Source organism: Calypte anna, unplaced genomic scaffold, assembly GCF_003957555.1.
Source record: "Calypte anna isolate BGI_N300 unplaced genomic scaffold, bCalAnn1_v1.p scaffold_179_arrow_ctg1, whole genome shotgun sequence".
Lineage (NCBI taxonomy): Eukaryota > Metazoa > Chordata > Aves > Apodiformes > Trochilidae > Calypte > Calypte anna.
The window spans coordinates 9,619-35,229 of record NW_022045465.1 but is presented as its reverse complement, the minus strand read 5'-3'; the positions used below and the strand labels follow the sequence as shown (position 1 = coordinate 35,229).

Here is a 25,611-nt window from a genome sequence, read left to right as displayed (position 1 = left end):
TAAACTGATAACAGGATTGATTCATAAGTAATAAAATTCCCTATTTCTTATTTATAGCACTTATAATTTATCTAACATAACTTTTAATGTGTCTCATTACAGTCCCAACCAACATTCTGGAAATTTTTGATGGTGTTTACTAATTCTGTTCTCTTTATACTTTTTTGTGCACAAGGAATCCCATTGTTACATTTCCAGTTCTTGCACCTTCATTTCCACTGTTAATTAGAACATTCTTGAAAGATTTTTGAAGCAATACCCATGTCCTTTTTTTAAAAAAAAATAAAGCACTCAGAAGTTATTTCTTTACCTGATGTTCTCTTTCTGAGACTTGCTCTGCTGTTATGATTTGTTCCAGTCACACTCTGAGGAGTTTAGAAAGGAAGGGGGTGCACACTGGCCCTCGTGACTCAATGGGAGGGACCTCCTCATTGTGTTCCCTGATTCCTGAACAAATCACTCCAACCTGATCCTGGCTCCATTTCCACTGTCCTCTACAAATCATCACCTCAGGTCTCCATCTCAGCCTCTCCAATTTTAACCCCTACATGTCCCTTTCACATATTAGCAGACAAATCCTTGACATTAGATCCTATTAAGTCACACCTTCCATATTAAAATCACCTTTTCCTGGTGATTTAGGAAAGAGAGTGGTGATCTGTGGAGAGGAACAGAGCTTCACAAAGGCCCAGCTGGGTCTCATCAACCTCCTGACCTTCTACCTTGGACTAATTGCAGCAGTGAACAGGGCACAAGTAGCAGACATCATCTACCAAGACTCCATATGATCCTCTAAAACATTCTCATTGTTGAATTAGAGGGGGATGTGTTTGATGGATGGACAAGGAAATGGCTGTATGACCTCATGCAGACAGTTATGGTCAGTGGATCAGTGTCCAAGGGAAACCAATAATGAAGAGCCTCCCTTCTGGACTTAAGGGCAGCTTCTAAATAGTAGTGGATGTCCCCAGTACTAATTAACGTCTTCATCAGTGACGGGGACTGTGGGATCAAGTGATTCCACAGAAAGCTTGCAGATGACACCAAGCTCAGTGTCACAGGTGATTCACTTGAGGGTAGGGATGACAACCAGAGGGACCTGGACAGATTTCAGTAGTAGGTCTGTGCAATCCTCATGTACTTCATCAAGGCCAAGTGCAAAGTCCAGCACCTGGGAGGAGGAAATCCCCACTGTCAGTAAAGACTGGGAGATGAATGATTGAGAGCAGCCCTGCAGAGAACGACTTGGGGATCCTAGTGGGTCAGATCTTTTATGACAGGGTAACCCACCTACCTGATCAAGGGAAGCCAGTGGATGTAATATTTCTGGACCTCAGGAAGGCTTTTGGTACTGTCTCCCATAGCATCTGATGCATACACGTGGAATTGAAAATACAAAATATGTCTCTTGAATCACTTTTTTTTCTTTTCTTCTCTCTTCCTGCTTGCAATTAACATATGTTTACCTCAATGTATGCCTGACAGACACCTAAAAGATAAGATTGCTTATCAGGTCACCTCCTGGTACATGGTGGAGACCAAAAACAATGAACGTAGCAGGGCACCAGAAGACAAAAAGATCAGGATGACTCATCTCCGGGAAGTCTGGAAATCTGTATCTGTCAGGGACTTATGCAATAAAGGGACCCCTCTTTCTTCTTGGGATATAAAAACCCTAGGAAAAAAGGAAAAAGCAGCAGCTTTTCCTAGACACCCTTTCTCTCAGCACTTTGGTTTCCAGCCACGAGGCAGACACAGCGGAGGATCGAACGGCGGAGAACCCAGAAGCAATTCCAGCCCGAGGCCAGGTCCCACTCGGACGGTGATAAACCCTCTTCTGTTCTTTTCTTTTACCTTAATGAGTCTCTCTCGCCAAGGTGATTAATTTATGCAAAGGCTTTCTGCTAGCAAAACCGGCTTTCCCTGTTTAAAATAAACCCTTGCAACTCCTTTAAATTCTAAAGTCTGGTTATTTTGTAAATTCACGCGTCGTCTATAAGTAGTGGATGATTTATCCTCATAATCAGTATATAAAATAATAAGCGGATCACGACAGCATCCTCCTGGATAAAATGTCCATCATACATCCGGACAACCCTGCTATGTGATGGGTGAGCAACTGGCTCACAGGTGGAGCACAAAGAGTGACAGTGAATGGGGTCACATCAGGTGTGGTGACTGGTCACTAGTAGGGTCCTGCAGGGCTCCATCCTTGGCCCAATCCTCTTCAACATCTTCATCATTGACTTGGAAGGAATCTGAAGCAAGTTTGTGGATGAGAGACCTCAGCAGGTTAGAGAGCTGGGCAATCAGCAGGCACAGGAAGGACAAGTGCTGAACCACAAGTTCAGCAAGTGCTGAATCACCAACCACAAGGGCAAGTGCTGAATTCTGCACCTGGGATGGGGCCACTCTGGGGGCAAATACAGACTGGGGAACGAGTGGCTGGAGAACAGAGAGGCACCTGGGGGTCCTGGTTGATGGCAAACTGGAGATGTGCCAGCAGTGTGTCCTGGCAGCCAGGAGGGACAACCCTGTCCTGGGGTGCATCAAGCACAGTGTCACCAGCCAGCCCAGGGAGGTGACTGTCCTGCTCTGCTCTGCACTGGTACAGCCTCACTGTGAGTCCTGTGTGCAGTTTGGGCACCCCAGGATAGAAAAGGCATCAAGGTGTTGGAGAGTGTCCAAAGGAGAGCAACAAGGATGGGGAAGGCTCTGGAAGGGATGACTTATGGAGAGCAGCTGAGGTCACTTGGATTGTTCATTTGGGAGAAAAGAAGGCTGAGGGGAGACCCCATTGCAGTCTGTGGATCCTCACGAGGCAAGAGATGGGACTGGGTCTGATTTCTCCACTTACATGACCAATAAGGGGACTTTGGGAAATGATCAGAAGCTTAATCAGTGGAGGTTTAGGTTACACAGAAGGGAAAGGTTTTTCACTCAGAGGGCAGTTGAGTGATAGAACAACTTCATTGCTTCATAACGATGAACACTTCAATGGGGAAGTGGTCACAGCACCAAACCTGCTTGAGTCCAAAAAGTGTTTACATGATACTCTCAGGCTCATGGTGCCATCCTGGGGGTACTCTACAGAGGGAAGAGATGGACTTGATCATCCTGATGTGTCCCTTCCAACTCTGCATATTCTATGATTCTATGATAACTCATTGGGTATCAGCAAGAAGTGGAGCCAGGTCCTTCCTGGGTGTGCATGATGGGAGGGTTAGAACCAAGGGGCATCAGCTGAAAAAAGGGAGGAAAAACTCAAAAACTTGCTCCTCATCAAGACACTCAAGCTCATCTACCAGTGAACATGTCATCTCCACCCCTGCAGCTTTTCAAGCCCCAAATTAATAAATCCTGAGCAAGCTTCCCTTACCCCAAACCAACCCTGATGAGACCAGGAGGATGGCCTGGAGACCTCCTGATGATCAGCCCTCTGATCATCTTTGTGGCCTCTTCTGGACTCTTCTGCAGCACCCAGGGGAGAGGCATCTGAATGAACCAAGAGTAGGAGAAGGGGACAGTTGGAGAGGAATGGGAATGGCCTTTGTCTGGAGAGTCTGTGTCTGGAAAGGTGACTTTAGAAATGGTCACTGGATCACCACCACCAGGCAGAAGTTTCTGTTGAGGCTCTGCACTTGGTATGTTCCTCGCCCCTTCTTGGGGTAGTTGGGAGGTGTTGTGCATTTTTCCTGCAGTTTTTATTGCTCATCTTCACACCTGACTGCCCCTAGGAAAAGTCCTGACCCACAAGTGAGGGCTGGGCTCTGCCTTCCCATTTCCTGGGGTTCAGAGTTTGTCCAGACTGATCCATAAAAGAAATAAATAAATAAATACAGGTGGCTTCAGAGCCACCTTTACAGAACCTTTTCCTCCCTGCAATCATGGCCTCCAGTGACCTTCTCTAACAAGTCTCTGGGGAGGCTTTGTCAGTAATGGGACCCAATGGAGCCAATCAATACTTCACAATGATTTTGTTTTTGTTTTGGCTTTAACTTCTAAAGACTTTTTTTTTTCAGTCTCCTTTCAGTACCTGAGGATCATGGACTCAGTGCCACTGGCACCAGGGGGCCCATTACAGTACTGAGCAGCCATGAGTCACCCTGTGGTGTTTTTAGTGTTTGAGACTTGCACAGCTAATTACAGAGGTTCCAGTTTGGGGAAGATTACAAAGAGCATAAAAAAATAATACTGAAAAGTTCTATTTGACTGGTATTCAGTTTACAATTGTATATTCAATTTGTCTGCAAGAGACCTGGACAGTGAGGTAAAGCCTTTGAGATCCATCACTCCATTAAGAACATGGTTCCTTTTCATCCCAAACACAACATTGCTCTTATTGGCTCCCTGGGAAGGGTCTGGGATAATTTGCCTCCACCCCCTTGTCGGTGCCACCACTTGTACCCTCCATCCAGCAGCTGCTGCTCGTTCAGCTCCCTCCTGTCCCCACGCTGCCACTTCATCCCCACCCACCCACCCCGCATGGCACCAGCATCATCGGGGTCTCTGCGGGGAGCCCCGAGCGCTGGCAGCGATTGTCCTGTCCCACAGTGAGGGGATGGGGGCAGCGGCAGCGAGCCCGTTCCTGCCCTGCCTGCAGGACACCTTCCCTTAGGGGCAGGAGGAGCAATGCATGACAAGTGTCCCTTTCCAAAAGCCCGCAGCAGCCTCTCTTTCCTACGGCAGCTGCTTTCTGCACTGCCATCAAGAACGCCCTGCAGGCTGCACTTTGCATTTCCCCCTAAGAAAGGGAATGGTCGTTCTTGGCATCACCCAGCACGGACAGAATGTCCTGGCTTTGGAAGAAAACTCAACACAAAAAGGGGGGACACCCACTCCCACTGCCTCACGGGTGCCAGCCGTGCCCCCTGTGCCTCCCACCGGCCCTGGCCCCACCGCACTGAGTTTGCACGGGGGCTCTGCAAGTGAAGAGGGGAGAAGGGGAGGTGGGGGCCAGGGAATCCAAATGAAAAGAGTCTCCAGCTGAGGCCAAGAAAAGGTCAGGCTCTCCCACCAGGCAGTGCTCTGGGGGCCACTAGAACTAGCATTAGAATTACTGAAAAAATAAATATATATATATATTTAATTGTATCTTACTTCAATAATTAAGACATTTTTAGCTCCATCCATAAATATTCTTATATTTTCCTCCATCCCACTGTTGGTGTGTGAGGGAACAGCTGCGTGGTTCTCAGGGCCTGGCTGGTGTTCAACCTCAACAGTCTTTATTTGGGCCCAACGTGGGGCACAAAGGGCTGAGATAACACCAGATCTGATCAGAGCATGTTAAAACAAATTAGTTATAATTATTCCCTGTATGGGTTTAAGAGTTGCTGGTGACAATGTTGGTTGGTTTGGTCTCAGAGCTGTTCTTAGAGCTGTGGGATGTCACACCTTCCTCTCTCCTTGATGTGCTGGCTGTCAGCTCTGGAGCCTGCTCCAGGGCATCGTTGGGCTGTGCTTTGTGGCATTGATGGTGACACTGACCCGGGACCTGCAGCCAGCATGAACATCTCCTCCCCACTTCATGTGCCACCTCCTGCAGACTGTTAATAATTACAGTTCTTACCATTTCTCTTATGAAAAACCAGTGCAGGAGACATCTCCATTCTTTGGATGCCATCTCCTGGACATTGTTAATAATTACACTTTTCCCTTTTTCTCTTTTATGGAGGGGGCATAGTTCCTGACCTTTTCATTCTCCCTATTGCTAATTACAGAGGTTGTTTTTTCAAAAATTTCTTCCGTATTTGGGATGTCAAAATGTGTCCAGTCCTATCAGTAGGAACCAACATAGCTCTAGAGGACCCATCTAGGATGGAGAGGCAGATGAAGTAGAACTGCAATAGCTGAGACCTTGTTCTCACTTCACCTTCCCACACGTCTGCTGGAAATACAGCACAGCAGAGAGGGAACAGGTCTGGAAATTCCTGGAGTGTGTGGAAGAGACCTTCCTGACACACTTGTGAGGCAACCAACCAGAGAAGACACTGCAATGAACCTCCTGTTTCTAAACAGAGAAGGACTTGTGGCTGATGTGATGGTTGGAGGCCATCTTGGGCACAGTGATGATGAAATAATAGAGATATAGAAATAACAGAGATCTCCCTCCCTAGAATCAAAGAATCATCAAAGTTGGAAAGACCTAAAAAGATCATTGAGTCCAGCTGTCCACTCTACAACCCCTAACCACTAAACCACCCACTACAGGCTCTTCCTCTACCTGTCTTTTGAACACCTCCAGGGATGGTGCCCCCACCACCTCCCTGGGCAGCCTGTTCCAATGCTGAACAACTCTTTCTGTGAAGAAGTTTTTCCTGTTATCTAACCTGAACCACCCCTGGTTGAGCTTTAACCCATTTATTCTTCTCCTGTCACTGGTAACAAGAGAGAAGAGCCCAGCGTCTGTCTCACTACCACCTCCTTTGAGGTAGTTGTAGAGAGCAATGAGGTCTCCCCTCAGCCTTCTCTTCCCTAAGCTGATCAACCCCAGTTCCCTCAGCCCCTCCTCATAAGTCCTGTTCTCCAAACCCCTGATCAGTTTGGTTTCCCTTCTCTGCACCCTCTCCAGCACCTCCATGTCCTTCCTATCCTGTGGTGCCCAAAACTGCACACAGTGCTCGAGGTGCAGCCTCACCAGGGCTGAGGACAAGGGTAAGATCACCTCCCTGGCCCTGCTGGTCACACTCTTCCTGAATCAGGCCAGGGTGGTGGTGGCCTTCTTGGCCACCTGGGCACACTTATGGTTCATGTTCATCCAGCTCTCAATCAGCACCCCCAGGTCCCTCTCTGCTGGGCAGCTCTCCAGCCACTCCTCCCCAAGCCTGTAGTGCTGCTGGGGGTTGGTGTGGCCCAAGTGCAGGACCCGACATTTGGCCTTAGTGAAACTCATGCACTCAGCCTTGGCCCATCCATCAAGCCTGTCCAGATCCCTCTGCAGAGCCTCCCTACCCTCAGGTACATCAACACTTCCACCCAGCTTAGTGTCACCTGCAGATTTAATCAGGGTGCACTCTATCCCCTCATCTAGGTCGCTGATAAAGATGCTCAAAAGGAGCAGCCCCAGCATTGAGCCCAGGGAGACACCACTCGTGAACCCCCACACCAGCTGGATTTCACTCCATTGACTGTAATAATTGATCTGCTGCATCAACCTCCCTGGGACTGAGGTCAAAGTGACAGCTCTGTTGTTTCCAGCCAGCACGGGTTTAGGAAGGGCATGCCTGATCATGCCTGATCTCCTTTTATGGTCAGGTGACCCGATTGGTGGATGAGGGGAAGGCTGTGGATGTGGTGTACCTGGACTTCAGCAAAGCTTTAGACACCGTCTCCCACAACATCTTCCTGAAAAAGCTGTCAGCCAACAGCTTGGACAGGAGCACCCTGTGCTGGGTTAGGAACTGGCTGGAGAGCTGGGCCCAGAGAGTGGTGCTGAACGGGGCTGATCCAGTTGGCAGCCAGTCACTAGTGGTGTCCCCTAGGGATCAGTGTTGGGCCCAGTTCTGTCCAATATCTTTATTGATGATTTAGACGAGGGGATTGAGTCCATCATCAGCAAATTCACAGATGACACTAAGCTGGTGGGGAATGTTCAAGGGTTGGACTCGATGATCTCTGAGGTCCCTTCCAACCCAGCCCATTCTATGATTCTATGATTCTATGATTGTGCCAGGACTCTTTCCCCTTCACCTCTGCACACAGGCACTGCCCTGCAGCTCCAGAGAGGGTCTCAAAGAAAGGCATTCAAGAAAACAAGACACTCAAAGTTTCTTTATTCTATTTAAATACACCGAAAAAGGAAAGCTCTTAATGAAAGTCAAAGAAAATCTGGACAGAAAAATAATGAGAAAGGACAAAAAAATTTAAATTCTTATATGTGCATAAATAAGAAAAGAAATGGGTGATGGCTGGCTGGGTGTGTACTGAGTTACAATATGAATGAGTTGCAGTAAAAGTAACTCAGTTAATTTTTTTTAAAAAATATATAGTGATCAGTTTTAAAAATGCACTTTTGAGCTCCAGGTTCCTCATGCTGTAGATGAGGGGGTTCACTGCTGGAGGAACCACTGAGTACAGAAATGACACCACCAGGTCCAGGGGTGGGAAGGAGATGGAGGGGGGCTTCAAGTAGGTGAAGATGCCAGTGCTGACGAACAGGGAGACCACGACCAGGTGAGGGAGGCACGTGGAAAAGGCTTTGTGCCTTCCCTGCTCAGAGGGGATCCTCAGCACAGCCCTGAAGATCTCCACATAGGACACCACGATGAAAACAAAACAGCCAAAAGCTAAGAAACAACCTAATACAAGAAGCCCAATTTCCCTGAGGTAGGAGTGTGAGCAGGAGAGCTTGAGGATCTGGGGGATTTCACAGAAGAACTGGTCCAGGGCATTGCCCTGGCAGAGGGGCAGGGAAAATGTATTGGCTGTGTGCAGCAGAGCAGTGAGAAACCCAGAGCCCCAGGCAGCTGCTGCCATGTGGACACAAGCTCTGCTGCCCAGGAGGGTCCCGTAGTGCAGGGGTTTGCAGATGGCCACGTAGCGGTCGTAGGACATGATGGTCAGGAGATAAAACTCTGCTGTGATGAAGAATAAAAAGAAGAAGAGCTGTGCAGCACATCCCTTGTAGGAGATGTCCGTGTTGTCCCAGAGGGAACTGGCCATGGCTTTGGGCAGAGTGGTGGAGATGGATCCCAGGTCGAGGAGGGAGAGGTTGAGGAGGAAGAAGTACATGGGGGTGTGGAGGTGGTGGTCACAGGCGATGGTGGTGATGATGAGGCCGTTGCCCAGGAGGGCAGCCAGGTAGATGCCCAGGAAGAGCCAGAAGTGCAAGAGCTGCAGCTCCCGCCTGTCTGCAAATGCCAGGAGGAGGAACTGCCTGATGGAGCTGCTGTTGGACATCTGATGCCACTAGGGATATAGATCTATCAGTGAAAGAAAAAAAAGGGAGAATTTAGAGCAGTGTTTCTTTACATTACTAAGTTTTTCCTAGATATTCACAAATTTGCTTTTCCTGTTTCATGAAAAACTTTGGCATGCCCCTTTTAAACACCCTGGCTTATCCTTGTTTCATGTCCATAAAGGAGTGGGAGGGGTCAGTGCTGCCATACACCAACTGGTAGAAAGGAGCAGGGGGGATCTCAGATTAAATCATTCTTGATATTAAATAGCTTTTCAGCATTGTCACCCTCAATATACAGCCTGCAGAGCAGAGCTGAAAGGACTCTGAATGGATTGGTCTGGTCCAGTTTCTCCCACACACAGGAAGAGCATTTTAATGCAGAAGCCCCTGGCATTTCTGCTGCTCTGCAAGTGAAACCTTAAGGATGCTGAGAGGCAGAGGGACTGTCCCTTAGTGCAGAGTGAGGACAGCTGCTCTGTCCATCAGTCCTGCTCTCAGCTGCACAAAGAGGACTAGAACCTTAAATGAGGTATCCTAAATGCTCCCCCCGCCCCGGCCCAGCAAAAAGAAAGGGAAAAATAAGGGCAGCAGCAGCAGGGGCAAGAGGGGAACCTGCCAAAGTTCTGCTGCCAAGAGAGTCGGGACAGGGAGACACAGGCAGAGACTCCAGCACTTCTCCTCTCTGGTGCAAAGGGTTGCTGGAAGGATGCTCAGAATTCAGTGCCCATGATCTGAAGGGCTGGGGGACTGTGCTGTGTGACAGAGAGCAGGGTTTAGCTCTAGGGAGGGCAGCAGCTCTGCAGGGGATGGCTGGGAGGTGCAGGAATCCCCCCTGCCATCATCTTCCAGGCAGCAGCTCCCTCTCCATCCCTGCCCATCTCTGCTGCCTGCAGCTCTTTCTCTGTCCCCAGCTCTCCTCCCTGTCAGTGCTCACAGCCCCCATCCCACCCACTGAGTGCTCAGCTCTGCCCTGCAGACCCCTCCTGGCAGCAGCAGGACCTGTCCAGGGGCATCTCTGGCTGTGCAGGGGCTCAGGAGCAGCTCAGACAAGGGCTGAGGAGAACTGGGGTCTCTGTGCCTTCTGCAGAGTGCAGAAAGAGCTTTCCATGTCCTGGAGAGACAAGTGGAAGCAGAGCCTGAGGAGAGCCCAGCCAGGAGCAGGAAAGCCCTGCCCTGAAGGGACTCCTGAAAAGTCCCCTCAGAAATCTTCTGGGCATCAGCTGGAGCTGTGAGCAGCCCTGAGCAATTCATCCCTCTCTCACCAGCACCAGGAGCCTGCCCTGTGCTCCCTGTCTCCTGCCAGCCACAGCTTCTGCCAGCACCAGGGAGCTCCCCGGGCAGGCTGAGAGCTGCCCCTGGCAGGCAGGCAGGCAGGCAGGCAGCAGAGTCCCTGCCCCAGCACACAGCCCCTGGGCTGCAGGACCCTGCTCTGAAGGACAGCCCTGGGCACCCCTGCCTGCACACACCCCCTCACTCCTCTTCACAATTCCCCTTCCACCTCCAGCCCCTTCCCCCCTTACAGCTCCCAGCAGCTCTGGCTCTGCAGCTTTAGGAGATGCCTCCAGGAACTGCACCAGCTTCACTGCCCTGCACCAGACACTCACCATGTCAGAAGCTGGGAAGGTTCTCCTCCACTGAGCCTCCACTCATCCCCTCCATCTTCACCCCCTTGAAGCTCTCTCTGCCTTGCTCATCTCCCCCAGATACCCTGGCAGTGTCCTCAGCCCTGCTGCGCTCTGCAGAGGAGCTGCTCCTGCCCAGAGCTCTCTCTCTGCAGCACTGCCTACTTGCCAGCAGCTCCCTCCATCCCAGGAGCCCAGCTCACAGCTGTAATGAGCCCTCTGGGGGGTTGATGCTGAGCCCATGACAATTGCTCAAGAGGCAAGGAGAGGAAGCTGCAGAAGCTTCTTTCTCCCCAAGAAAGTCCAAGGCAGAGTCCAAAGTTTCCAAAGTTTCTTGGCATGTGCCTGGGTCCCCCTGAGGGACAGCCCTGAGAAAGCAGCGTCCCCTGCAGGGTGTGGGGGGAGCAGGAAGCAGGAGGCAGTGATGGCAGGTGGGGAAAAGGAAGGTGCAGGTGGCTCTGGTGCTGAGGAAGCCTGGCTGTGTGTCAGGACTGCAAAGGGCCCAGCCCTGAGCCCATTCCCCAAAGGTGCCAGCCCTGAGCCCCAGCCCCTGGCAAGGGAGGGAGATCCTGTCCCTGCCTCAGCCCTCAGGGCTCTCCTGGCAGCACTGGCATGTGGAGATGGGCAATGCCAAGGGCAGGACTATGGCACGGCACCTCCCAGCCTCCTGCACATGGACAAGGAGGCCCTGAGCCCCAGTGCTGCTGGAAGCTCCACTTGTCTCCCCATGGCCATCAGGGACAGAGACAAGAGCCATCAGCAAAGGCATGGAGAGCTTGGCTCTGCCAAGTGTGCCTCCAGCTTTTCCACAGCTTTTCCCTCTCTCCTCTCCAGCACAGTCTGTCCTGGGCTGTCCCATCCCCTGTGCCTCTTGCCCTGCAGGCTCTGCTCCTTCACCCGCCTGCCCCACCTTGCTGTCCCCTTCCTCTCCTGACATCTCTGTGTCCTCCCTGCCTCTGCCTTGGCACACAGAGCCTTGGGCTGATCCAGGCTCCTTCTGGGGGATGTGGTGTTCCCCAGCATGGCCCTTGCAGTGACATTTCTTTCTTCTGCTCTCCCCTCCAGGCATCCCCAGCTGCCCTTTGGGCCATTCTTTCTTGCCCAAGCTGTTTCCCACTGTGAAGAAAAGCTCCACCATTCCCAAACCCACCTTTCAGGCACTCCCAGGATACTGCTCTACTGCTCACAGTCTCCACAGCACTGAGCATTGACCCATCATCAACTTCTTCAGACTGGCCATGGGCTTGGGGCCTCCAAACCCCATCTTGGGATAACTCGGGGCACTCTCCATGGTAACTGAGGTGGTCAAAGTTCATATTGTCATAGAATCATAGAATCACAAACTTATTTGGGTTTCAAGGGATTTCTAAAGTCCTTCTAATCCAACCCCCCTGCAATTAGCAGGGCCAGTCACTATGAGATAAGTTTTTTCAGACCTCCTCAGGCCTCACTTTAAATATCTCCAAGGATGAGGCTACAACTACCTCCCTGGGCATCCTCTTCTCTTTTATCCACTGCCCTCTATGTAAAGAACTTTTTCCTAACATCCAATCCAAGTCTTGAACATCTCTCATATGAAGAATAACTGTGAGAGTTGGAGCTTTTTAGCTTTGAGAAATCAAGGCTGAGGAGGGGATGTTATGAATGTTTATAAATATCTGAGGGGTGGGTGTCAAAAGGAAGGGGCCAATCTCTTTTCAGTGGAACAGTGGGTTTGAGCTGGAACATAGGAAATTCCACCTCAACATGAGGCAAAACTTCTTGTCTGTGAGGCTGTGGGAATACTGGAACAGGCTGCACAGAGAGGTTGTGGAGTCTCCTTTTCTAGAGATTTACAACACATCCCTGGGTGTGTTCCTGTGTGGCCTGCCCTGGGTGATCCTGCTTTGGCAGAGGGGTTGGACTGGATGATCTCTAGAGGTCCCTTCCAACCCCTAACATTCTAGGATTCCATGATTCTATGACCTCAGTCCCTGGGACAGTGATGGGGTCCATCCTGCTGCAGGCAGGTGAAGGACAAAGAGGGGATTGCTGAAGCAGAGTGGGCAGGGGACAGAAAGGCCTGGGGTGCAGCTGGCCTTTAGCAAGCCCTTTGCCATGCTCTACCATTGTCCTGTTGTAGCCAGACTGGGGATGTCTGGATTGAAGAGGTGGGTGATGTGGTGGGTGGGAAGTTCACGAGATGATGAGGGTCACAGTGCCATCAGTAACCCAAAAGTCCTCCTGAAAGGATGTGACAGTGCCTCAGTGTCCAGCACTTGTGCCAACACTGTTGCCTGTCTTTCTCCATGGGCACGATCACTTTACTACTCCTGCTGGCCCTGCTATTCCTGATACAAGCCAGGATGTTGGTGGCCTTCCTGACCACCTGGGCACACAGCTGGCTGATACTCAGCTGTCTGTCCACCAGCACTGACTGGGGCTGATGCTGTGAATGGGTTTAAGAAGGGAGTTCCATGGGGACAGGGGCTTCAGTTGAGTGGAACCATGGATGGGTTGGGTTGGAACTAGATGATCTTGAACCCTTCCAACCCAGCCCATTCCATGATTCCATTGTTCTGTGACATAGTCCCAGCCAGTTCCAGATCTGGGCATCTCCACAGCCACCACCAGGGTTTTGTGATGCAGGGTCTGGTGCCTTGGACACCACGGTCATGGGGGTCTCTGCAGTGACCCTGGGGGTATATAAGGGGTGTGGAGACCTGGGGTGCCCATATCTGGGAGAGCACCTCCCTCAGGAGTCAGCAGCTGCCCTGGGTGACCATGGAATGTCTGTGGCAGAAAATGCCCGAGATGTCCATGGAGAAGGAGGTGGAAGCCTGCTGCCAGCCCTCCACAAGACCCCAAGGTCAGTGACTGAAGGAAGGGCCAGAACAGCAGTTCCCCTGCAGGCTGTGGGGAGAGGGCAGCTGTCCCCTGCAGCCCATGGAGGAGCACGGAGGGGCAGATGTGGATCTGCAGCCCATGGAGGAGCACCCTGTACCAGGGTGACATCAGTTTTTAACTGAAATACAGAAAATTTTAGAAAAAAGTCCCATTTGAGCAACGTGAGGATGTCTGGGGCAAGGGGCAGGAAGGTGAGATGGCTTTTGTCTCTCTGTGTCTAGATTTCCTTCTTTTCCTTTCCAGCAGGGCTGTTCCATGCCAGCTGTGCAGTTGAGTTTCCAGCCCCTCAGTCTCTCTCCCTTCTCCTCTCTCCTTTCCCCAGAGGGGAAGGTGTCTCTGCTCCAGCACTGCTCTCCCCTCGGGGACTGCTCTCAGCTGCCCCTCTCCTCTGCCCTGCAGCTCTCAGAGCGGTTCCTTTCCCCTGCTTGAAGATGTTGATGGCAGAGGCACTGTGGCTGCTGGGAGAGCTGGGTTTGGATTGGGTGTGCTTGAAATGCTTGAGTAGCACAGCTGGCAAAAGCTCTGGGTGTTTGAGGAGCTGATTCTGAAACTTTTCTCCCCAAACCCCCCTGGTTCTGTTCAGGCAGAGTTTCTGGTGGCCACTCAGTCCTGCTGCCAGGGAGCCAGGGGAGCATGTGGCACGGGTGTTTCTGCCTGGCACAGCTCTTCAGAGGAGCGTTACTGCTCCTTGCCTGTCAGGAGGGATGCTTCATGAGCTCTCCTGAAACCTCTGTGACACCGTGGGTCATGAGACAGGATGCCTCCAGCAGCCTGCAGTCAGGCTTCTGTCAGTTGTCTCCTGTTTTAAAGACCAATCCCCACCCAGAGCAGAGATATTTGGTTTATAAAGATCTGCCCAGAAAAGGTGCCAGCAGCAATTTCCCAAAAGTCTGAAGGCCTCTGGAGAAGACTTTAGGGTTTGCTATGCACACCAAAGACACAGAAGAACCTTCAGGGCAGTAAAGGCTGCCTTGGTCATTGTCCTCCTGATTTACATCTGAAAGCACTGATTCAACAGCTTCTTATCTCCAGGTTCCTGAGGTCTTTGTTTTGTGATCAGGTCAGGAAGTGTGTCCTCCCATTCCCTCCTCCCCACCCCCATTACACCACCCCTTCAGGTTTTTAAACTCGGCATAACTTTGTGGCTGTTAACCCTTTTCTTTCAACAACAAATCCCGCCTTTGAGACTCATGGGGGTATTTTACACAGCCCATAACCTTCACTTGTTGTGTTCATGTAGAACCACGAATCAGCAGGATGCTTTAAGCCCATTCCAACCTTGCCTTGAACACTTCCAGGGATGGGGCAGCCAGAGATTCTCTGGCCAACCTCATCCAGTTTCTCGTCTCCCTCACAGAAAAGAATTTCTTCCTCAGATATCAAGTCAATCACCCCTCTTCAAATCTGAAACCATTTTCCCATTGTCTGCTCACTCCAAGACCTTGTCAAAAGTCCCTCCTCATCCCTTCCCATTTGATTATTTTGTGATAAAATGTGTAACCTTTGGAAGTGATGACGGGGGTCCAGGCGATCATCCCCAAAGCTCACAGCACTCTGAACAAGCCTTGCAGCTTAGAAAGTTTTTAATTACTGGAAAACCCCTTGGAGGGGAAAGAGGAGAAGGAATGGAGCCCCGAGGGTTGCAAGAAAAGAGACAGTTTGTGATCATACTGTGAAACACTGTGGTTGGCCAGGTCAGACCATCTGCCCCGGCTTTTAGCCCATGGTCACATGTATCCCTCATTCTGGAAGAGGAGAGAACCCAACAGAGCACTTCTGATCTCCCTTCCTCTTGTTTAGTTGGAGCCTGAAACCTCCAAAACCTTGAGGTGCTCTGAAAAGAAAAAATATATTTTAGAATGAATTCTGCCCAGGATTAGAAACAAGATGAGCCTGAAGTGCAAGTGAAGGATAAGAAAAAACCTTCAGGGCAGTACCCACTGGGTTGGTTATTGTCCCCCTGAGTTTACACCTGAAAGCAGTGAATTAACAGCCTCTTATCTCCAGGGCCTGCAGGCTTTGTGTTGAGGTTGGGTCAGCACCACCCAGCTGTGATGTGTCCCCTCCCCCTGCCCATGCCACAAGCCTGATGTCCCCAACCCCACAGGACACAACCCTGGTGTGTCCCCATTGCCAACTTCCAACCTCACCCCTCCGCTTTGGTCCCTTCCCTCCCAAAGCCCCTCCCCACCTTTTCTTCCTCCTTTCCCTGCTTCCCATGATTGTGCTGCAGCTCCTGGGAGGTTTCACTCCTCCATCCATGGGCTACACCCACACCCCCCTCCCCGCAGCTGGGACCCCCCAACTGGTGACCGACAGAGCATCGCTACCCCTGCCCACCGGCCTGGGCTTTGCCCCCCCTTCAGGTACTGGGAAGTGATGGGAGGTGATGGGAGGGGGGTGGTTATCCCAGTATTGCCCAAACTGGGGGAGAGCAGCACAAGATGGGGAGGGAGGGGAATGGGTGAGAGGGGGGAAATAAACTTATCCCTGGGGTGAGGGCAGTAAGATTTGTGACCCCCCAACGTCTTTAAGAAGGTTGAGGAGCCAAGCCATCTCCACACACTTTAGTCATAGAAGGATTTGGGTCTGAAGGGACCTTGAATGTCATCTGGACCAACTTCCAGCTCTACAGGGAGACTGTTGGTGGTCATTCTGTGGAACACTGGGGTTGGCCAGTTCAGAGCAGCTGCCCTGGCCTTTAGCCCATGGTGCCTGTGGAACCCCCATTCCAGAGCTGTGGAGAATCCAGAAAAATGTTTCTGATCTCCCTTACTCTTGCAGAGTTGGAGTCTGCAGCATCCCAGAAATTGAGGTGCCCTGAAGAGACAAAAATTATTTGAGAGTGATTTCTGTCCCAGGATCAGAAACAAGCTGAGTGTGAAATGGAAATGGAAATGGAAGGAAAAGAAGAACCTTCAGAACAGTAACCTTGACTTGGTTTGGTCATTGTCCCCCTGAGTTTACACCTGAAAGCAGTGAATTAACAGCCTCTGATCTCCAGGGTCTGAAGGCTTTGTGTTGAGGTTGGGTCAGCACCAATCAACTGTGATATGTCCCCTGCCCATGCCACAAGCCTGATGTCCCCAACCCCCCAGGACACAACCCTGGTATGTCCCCCCTGCCAACTTCCAACCTCACCCCTTGGGTATGGTCCCTTCTTCCCAAGGCCCATCCCCACCTTTTCTTCCTCCCCTCGTTGCTCCGTGCAACTGCACTGCAGCTCCTGGGAGGTTTCACTCTTCCACCCCAGGGCTGCACCCACACCCCCAGCCCCGCAGCTGGGACCCCCCAACTGGTGACCGCCAGAGCATCGACCCCCACTCCCAACCAGCCTGGGCTGTGTCCCCCCTGCAGGTACAGGGAGGTGATAGGAGGTGATGGAAGGGGGATGGTTATCCCAATACTGCCCAGACTGGGGGAGAGCAGAACAAGATTGGGAGGGAGGGGTATGGATGAGAGAGAGGGGAACAAATCTTATCTCTGGGATGAGGGTGATAAGATTAGTGACAACCCAACTCTTCTGGAAGGTGGAGGAGCTGTGATTTTATCTCCTTCCAAGTAATTTGAGGGACCCTAAAACATTCTGGTGGGCAGAACTGTGATAGGAGATCCCCAAAGTCATCCCAAGTGTTTGGGGTCTTCACCTGGGGACCCTCAAATCACCCTTGAGCCAGAGGTAATGGTGGCAAGTCTGGAATCCTTCCAGGAGACTTGATAACCCCAGGGCTTAGAAGCCACACTCGGGGACTCCCTTAGGAGACCCCAACTCATCCCACTGGATGGCAGCTCAACCTCCATGTGGGTGCAGTAGGGGAATCCTATGGGTCATGATGGGATTTGGTATTATGACAGGGGACCAAAACTCATATCGAAGTGGTTGGGTGGGATATAAGACCCCTGACTCATCCCAGGGGGTTAAGACAGCAATGGGGGTGTCCTAAATTACCTCTTGCAGTGTCAGCACAATTGGGTCATCACAGCTCAAGCCAGGAGTGGTTCAAAACCCCAGCACCCCCTGCCCCACGTAGTGGCCCCTTTGGGTTTTGGTTGCCAGTGTAGTTCCTAAAGATGAAGTAAAAGAATGATCAGTGGGTGTCAAACTCTAGGGGTAACCTCTCTATTCCACCTTGAACTCCATTTTCACCTACAGTGTTTGAGGTAGGTTTTGACTGCCACCAACACAAAAAAAGCTCAAGCCTTATTTTGGCACCATACTATCTCAAACATGAGATGACTCCATCAGAGCAGAAACCTCCCTGGGTGTCGTAAGGATAGGAAAGATTTTGTTCTAAGTGTAATTTTGAAAATCATTGAAATCCATGCAGGAGAAAAGTTTGACATCAGCAAGGAACGCAGGAGAATGTCGCGATGAGGGAGAAGGAGACGCTTAATATAAGAATCCACCAAACTCATTTATTGTATTTCAAGTTCAGGTTAATATATTCTTGTTAATTAGCTCATACATATTGCAAAAACTGAGCTCATGATTGGTGTATTAATTTGAAAGTTAGTTTCATTCTCTGTTCCTTTTATTCACTGATACAGCCTATTTCTTCATCCTGCTTTGCTGACCACAATGTGCTGAGCAGCACGTACAAGGACACTTGTGACTCTAAGGTTGCAAACTGCTGATCTTGTACAACCTCAGCAAGTCAGAGAGCTTGCACTCTGACCCTTGCTAAGTTGTCTGCAACTTTGGTCAAGTCCGTATGGCCTTGTTCGGCTAACCAATCCTCCACAATTCCCCCGTTTTTATTTTGTACGAGAAAAATTTTTGATACAGCTTTATCAAGCATTCGTCGAATACATTGCACAATACAGGGCAGAAGCAAAAGTAAAATCATGATAACAATACCAGCATAACAAAGCATTTTAACTAAAGCCAAAAGCCATCCTGAAAGGCCAAGACCATGAAACCAGGTTGTAAAAACATCATCGAGGGGAGCTACTTGTTGCTGAATCTGTTGTGTGTGTTGCTTCAAATAGCGAATGCTGGCGTGGATACTTTCACTGTGATCAGAGAGGTTCACGCAGCACATCCCTTCGAAATCCTGACAACCATGGCCCTGGGCAAGTAACAAAAAAATCTATGGCAGCACGATTTTGCAACAAAGCATGTCTTAAGCTACTTTGGTCCATTAAAAGCTTATCTAAGATTTCAGTAGTAACATTCGCCTGCTTCTCAGACCAACAAGCCAATTTTGCAAGGTTACTCAAGGCATTCGCTGCTGCACCGCCAGGAATAAAAATAGCTAAAGCTGCTTTAGCTGCTACACTTAAAAGCTCAACCTTATCATTACACTGTGGTGTAAGGCCAATACTACGCTTGTTGCGCTGTTTTGTTAGTCTCCACAAGTCAGCAAAGTGAGGTGCAAAAAGAGTTAGTGAGCCTAAATAACAAGGTCCGCCAACTATATTATGGGGAATACCTTGCCATGCTCTATCTCCACAAATCAAGAATATTCCAGGAGGTAGAGCCTTGGCAGTATCATTGACCCAAATTAGCACAGTATTATCACGGGGGTTATGAGTAGAGCCTATAGGTCGCATTTTGACAGAGCCATTGTATCCATATTACCCAGATTCATAAGTATATTCCCAAGTCTTAGGACTAACATCCTGCCAGGTAATAGGATACGGCCGAGCAGCATATTTGGGACCAAAAACTATACAGGTTGGTGTCCAATTTCCTGATACATTACCAATTTTCTGGGATCCTAATAGATTCAATTCTTGAGGGGCCCATGGAAGGGATTTCTTGAGGCCCAAAATCAGTTTTGCTGAGCAGTTTCCTAGGGAAAGGCTATTATCACAGGAGCCACTTGAAAATTGACCAAAGATACATTAAACCCTGGGACTCCTATTAAGCACGTATGAAAAGGGGTGTGTGGCAGAAGCCATTGCAATATAAAAATCAGTGGTACTGGTCATTGTGTAGTAACTTTTTCTTACATAGTGTTTCTGTGACCACCTTGTGGGCCGATCTCATTGGCCCCTCAAACATGGGGTTGAGCATGGCAAAGGGTTCACAAATCCCCCGTTTTTATTTTTGCACAAGCCCATGTTTGGTTAAAAACTTTTGCAGTACCAATTCTCAAACAAACATAAGACAAACAACAAAACATGCAGAACCTAAAAATACATTCAATATCATAATGCCCTTATGAAGCAATCTAAAACTACTCAGTTAACAAATCAAAACATACTGGTTAATAGGTTATTAATTGGATTTTGTTTCCCATAATCAAGTGTAAGTCGACTTTGCATTCATGGCATATCTCCGTTTCACACAAGCACTCATACACACGTACTCTCAAACAGAGCTCTGTTTAATATTAGGAAGGTTTGGCATCCACTAGTGAAGAGAGTCAAAGGAGGGATAGGAGAGGCTTATCCGACGGAATCTTGTCGGGGGGCCCCTATAAGCGTCTCCAAGTCCCACTGGCTCACAGCACGATGGAGTCCTAGTTCCTTCATAGCTGCCAAATTAAAATGCAATACACGTTATCACAATCTTCACAAACATACCCTAAAAGTAAATAATAAAAGTTAGAGGCAACACGATATTGTAAAATTACCTGTCTGATACTATTAAAATCTTGTTAGCATCTGTATTAAACTATCAAAAACTAAGTTCATCTACTTGGCAATACGACAACAAAAAAGAAAACCACAATCAACAATCAACATATAGACAAGGGATCCCATACTCAACATATAAACAGTCATGTGACTCACGACATTAATAAGTCTTTTATCAACACCTTATAGTATGAGAGGAAAGGCCTAATAGAATTGTTCAAAGACAGAACTCTGAGCCTATAAACGGCAAAGGCACCAGACACAGTTTGTCTAGTAATGCTGTAATGTGACACTGGTCCAGTTGATGCTCTCACAGTGCTTTGGGGCGTCGATCCATCGGGAGGTGTAGTAAGGCCGTGCCTCCCGTAGAGCCAAACGCTGTTGCTCAGTGAGAAACTGTCAAAGAAGCAGTTGCTGTATCAGTTAGTTGTCATGTTGGAACTAACTAGGCAATTCGAGTTCTTTTTAGTCTTACCATAGGCAGTGTTCAAGTTATAGTCATAATACAGGTTTCTCTAGTATAGTCACTGTCTTTTAGTCCTGGTAAGACAAATGGACCCTTAAGTCTGGCAGACGATGGCTCTAATAAAAGAGTTCCACATGGTTTTTCACTCATATTTTACTGGGTCAATGATGCTCAGAGGGATCTTTTTGGAGTTTGCTGTTGATAGGTCCTGCCAGAGGCTTCTACTGGTTGCTGTTGAAGGGATGTGGCTGGCTGGAGTTGTCGTGGGAGGGATGTGGAAGTGGCTGGTTGCTGGAGAGAGGTGGCTGTTTGGAGGTGTTTGGAAGGGTGCACACTAGAACCGAAGTTGGGGTGTTCATGCTGCGGCTTCTCGCACTCTTTGATCTGTTTCCCTGGCGTGCGCCTCCCTGAGGACGAAGGAGTTGATGCTGTCGTCGCGGGGGAAGGCGGGGGCTTCTCGGGGCCGCGGCAGCAGTAGCAGCGGCAAGGGGTGAGGTACAGATAGATGAGGACCAGGACCACGCTCAGGATGCAGCCCACCAGCGTGGTGTAGACGGTGTTGAGGGTGTCGTGGGGACCGTGCAGGGTGAAGTTGTGCACCCGCAGCTCCACGTAGAGGGTCTCGTTGAGGACAGAACCCCCCACCCAACAGGAGTAGGTGTCGGCATCCTCGGGGCGCAGGGCTCGCAGCTGCAGGCTCCCGTTAGCCAGGAGCAGGGTGCTGCCGTTCCCGCTTTCCTCCGGTGCCTTTTCACCTCCCGGGGTCGCCCAGTACCAGCTCTGCACCCCCTGCAACCGAGTGTCACAGCTCAGGGTCAGCGTGTCACCCAAGTGGCCTTCCAGCACCGTTTCCCTCGCCTCGCTGCAGTTGAGGGGCTGCCGGTCGGCCAGGCTCAGGATCCCGACAGGAGCCGGGAGGGTGAGAAGCAGGCAGTGTAATTCCTCCTGGAAATCCATCACGGCGCTCAGGCGGCGGCGGTGGCTGCGGGGCACCAGCTGGAAGAGGTGACAGTCACAGGCCAGGGGGTTGGCGTGCGATTTGTGGTGGCAGCGCATACACCACACCGGGCCAGCTTGGCATTCTCGTCGCATGTGTCCAGGGGCGCCGCATCGGAAACAGCGATATTTTGTTGCTCGGTTTCGCTGAGCGAATGCAGCCGGGCTTTGCAGGGGTGCAAGAGCAGCTAACACCTGAGAGCTAGTCGCCCTCGCCTTTTCCCTTAGGCTTTCACCTAAGTCCTTAACTGCCTCTACTAACATAGCATTTGGCCCCTGAGGTACTTTTTGCATGCGCTCTAATAATTCCTCTATCGACCAAGTCCCTGGAAGCGTAACGATGACACTACGGGCTACAGAATTACAATTTTGAATGGCACAGTGTTTTAGTAAAGCCCCATGCATATACTCCGGAACTCCGGCTGCCTGAATAGCGCTAGCAACTCTGTCCACAAACGACCCGAAAGGCTCTTCCCTCCCCTGCTTGATTCCCATATAAGACGGAACTCCTCCAGGCGCTTTAACGCGCCTCAAAGCGAGACGTGCTAAATGCATGGATTCCCTGATTTTATCTGGTCCCAACAGTGCTTGTGCCTCAGACCGACGCCACGGACCTAGACCCATTAGCTCCTCAAGTGTTATTCCATACAAAGGATCGCCAGCCTGCCTCTGCACTGCCACTGACTCCTGGCAGAATGATTGCCAGTATGCATTGTATAGCAATTGCTGATGCTGGGTAAGAATCAATTTCATGATGTTCTTAATATCTTCTGGCAGAAGCAGATTACCTCCCCAGATATAATCCAACATTTGCCGAACAGGCTCACTCTGCACTCCGTTTTCACTGACAGTGGCACGTAACTGAGATAGTATTTTCCAGTCCAGATTATTAATGTTCGCCTGCATACCACCAGGTACTTGAGAATAAACTACTGGGAACGCACTGGTTAAAGACTCGGCTGCGTCCCTATCTCCCGCCTGCATAGCGTCTGCAGCAATATTTTGCCACATTTGCCGTCTCATGGCAGTCATTTGCAGCTCCTCAGGCGGAAGAACAGGAGCACTATCCCTAAATGGATTTCTTGACAATTTAGAGGATTCCAAAAAAGGATTTGAAGGAGGCTCAGGAGGATCTAAAAAATTTGGTGGTGGGGCAGAACCCGACAAGGGGGTAGAAGGACCCTCCGGAGTAGGAGGCACAGCAGGGGCAGACAGCAAATCACTTCCCTTTCCTAAGGGCTCAGTTGGAATATTTATGACATTGGTAGCGGGGGGTAATGGGCAATTAGGCTCTGTAACAACAACAGGAGGACTGGGCTCTCCCAGGCGCTGTGCCGCTGCACGAGCAGCCTGTTGCTCAGCCTTATGTTGTTGTAACGCATTGATAACAACCCGCCACTGTTTCCCTAATTTCTTAGCAATTTTATCATCCTCTATTGTACCTTCCCACAACTTGTCCCCAAAACGCCTCCATTCTCCTTCCTCTAAAACTGTATTGGGGTCTGCAAAGCAACCTTTGGCAACCCCTGCTGCCAGTAATTCTGGCAGTTCCTTTTTCAAATCTAAACCCTTAATTCCCCGCTTTTCTAAAAAGCTCTGGAATAATGAAAGCACCGCTTGCCTTTCCATACTTACAAAATCGTCAGCGCGCTGTTGCAGCCCTGCAAGGCTTCGGCGGTGTCGTCGACCGAGACTCTTCTATAAGGTCGCTCGGGGCACGGAGTCCAGCTCTTCTGCCTCTTGTGCTGCATCAAGATCGACCGTTACTGCATCGGACCGTGGCTTCTGGGCTCTCGCCGTTCGGTTTTGTCCCTGGGGCTCTCGCCGTTTGGTTTTGTCCCCGGGGCTCTCGCCGTTCGGTTTTGTCCCTGGGGCTCTCGCCGTTTGGTTTTGTCCCTGGGGCTCTCGCCGTTTGGTTTTGTCCCCGGGGCTCTCGCCGTTCGGTTTTGTCCCTGGTCCCGGCCGGCCTTAGTTCCTGGTCCGGGCCATTCTTTGTCCCTGTTCGGGCGCCATTTGTCGCGATGAGGGAGAAGGAGACGCTTAATATAAGAATCCACCAAACTCGTTTATTGTATTTCAAGTTCAGGTTAATATATTCTTGTTAATTAGCTCATACATATTGCAAAAACTGAGCTCATGATTGGTGTATTAATTTGAAAGTTAGTTTCATTCTCTGTTCCTTTTATTCACTGATACAGCCTATTTCTTCATCCTGCTTTGCTGACCACAATGTGCTGAGCAGCACGTACAAGGACACTTGTGACTCTAAGGTTGCAAACTGCTGATCTTGTACAACCTCAGCAAGTCAGAGAGCTTGCACTCTGACCCTTGCTAAGTTGTCTGCAACTTTGGTCAAGTCTGTATGCCCTTGTTCGGCTAACCAATCCTCCACAGAACACCAGCCAGGCCCTGAGAACCACGCAGCTGTTCCCTCACACACCAACAGTGAGATGGAGGAAAATAAAAGAATATTTATGGATGGAGCTAAAAATGTCTTAATTATTGAAGTAAGATATAATTAAATATATATATATATATTTATTTTTTCAATGATTCTAATGCTAGTTCTAGTGGCCCCCAGAGCACTGCCTGGTGGGAGAGCCTGACCTTTTCTTGGCCTCAGCTGGAGACTCTTTTCATTTGGATTCCCTGGCCCCCACCTCCCCTTCTCCCCTCTTCACTTGCAGAGCCCCCGGGCAAACCCAGACCGGCGGGGCCAGGGCCGGTGGGAGGCACGGGGGGCACAGCTGGCACCAGTGAGGAAGTGGGAGTGGGTGTCCCCCCTTTTTGTGTTGAGTTTTCTTCCAAAGCCAGGACATTCTGTCCGTGCTGGGTGATGCCAAGAACGGCCATTCCCTTTCTTAGGGGGAAATGCAAAGTGCAGCCTGCAGGGCGTTCTTGATGGCAGTGCAGAAAGCAGCTGCCGTAGGAAAGAGAGGCTGCTGGGGGCTTTTGGAAAGGGACACTTGTCATGCATTGCTCCTCCTGCCCCTAAGGGAAGGTGTCCTGCAGGCAGGGCAGGAACGGGCTCGCTGCTGCTGCCCCCATCCCCTCACTGTGTGACAGGACAATCGCTGCCAGCGCTTGGGGCTCCCCGCAGAGACCCCGATGATGCTGGTGCCATGCGGGGTGGGTGGGTGGGGATGAAGTGGCAGCGTGGGGACAGGAGTGAGCTGAACGAGCAGCAGCTGCTGGATGGAGGGTACAAGTGCTCACACTGACAAGGGAGTTGAGAGAAATTATCCCAGACCCTTCCCAGGGAGCCAATAAGAGCAACATTGTGTTTGGGATGAAAAGGAACCATGTTCTTAATGGAGTGAGGGTTCTCAAAGGCTTTACCTCACTGTCCAGGTCTCTTGCAGACAAATTGAATATACAATTGTAAACTGAATACCAGTCAAATAGAACTTTTCAGTATTATTTTTTTATGCTCTTTGTAATCTTCCCCAAACTGGAACCTCTGTAATTAGCTGTGCAAGTCTCAAACACTAAAAACACCACAGGGTGACTCATGGCTGCTCAGTACTGTAATGGGCCCCCTGGTGCCAGTGGCACTGAGTCCATGATCCTCAGGTACTGACAGGAGAATGAAAAAAAAAAGTCTTTAGAAGTTAAAGCAAAAACAAAAACAAAATCATTGTGAAGTATTGATTGGCTCCATTGGGTCCCATTACTGACAAAGCCTCCCCAGAGACTTGTTAGAGAAGGTCACTGGAGGCCATGATTGCAGGGAGGAAAAGGTTCTGTAAAGGTGGCTCTGAAGCCACCTGTATTTATTTTTTTATTTCTTTTATGTATCAGTCTGGACAAACTCTGAACCCCAGGAAATGGGAAGGCAGAGCCCAGCCCTCACTTGTGGGTCAGGACTTTTCCTAGGGGCAGTCAGGTGTGAAGATGAGCAATAAAAACTGCAGGAAAAATGCACAACACCTCTCAACTACCCCAAGAAGGGGCGAGGAACATACCAAGCGCAGAGCCTCAACAGAAACTTCTGCCTGGTGGTGGTGATCCAGTGACCATTTCTAAAGTCACCTTTCCAGACACAGACTCTCCAGACAAAGGCCATTCCCATTCCTCTCCAACTGTCCCCTTCTCCTACTCTTGGTTCATTCAGATGCCTCTCCCCTGGGTGCTGCTTTGAGCAGCAGGTTGTT

General features: G+C 50.0%; 1 protein-coding gene and 1 long non-coding RNA gene across 2 annotated transcripts; both read right to left on the bottom strand.

Annotated features, from left to right (window-relative positions):
• Positions 1–7,962: 7,962 nt before the first annotated feature.
• On the bottom strand, positions 7,963–8,901 carry LOC115600252 (olfactory receptor 14A16-like). The gene has a single exon (XM_030468584.1). The coding sequence runs from the start codon at positions 8,899–8,901 to the stop codon at positions 7,963–7,965; it is 939 nt and encodes a 312-aa protein (XP_030324444.1).
• A 10,636-nt stretch (positions 8,902–19,537) lies between these two features.
• Positions 19,538–23,494, bottom strand: LOC115600253. The gene is made up of 2 exons (XR_003988881.1): positions 23,093–23,494; positions 19,538–19,892 (listed from the first exon to the last, which is right to left on the bottom strand). It is a non-coding gene; the product is annotated as an uncharacterized LOC115600253 (long non-coding RNA).
• Between the last annotated feature and the right edge of the window lie 2,117 nt (positions 23,495–25,611).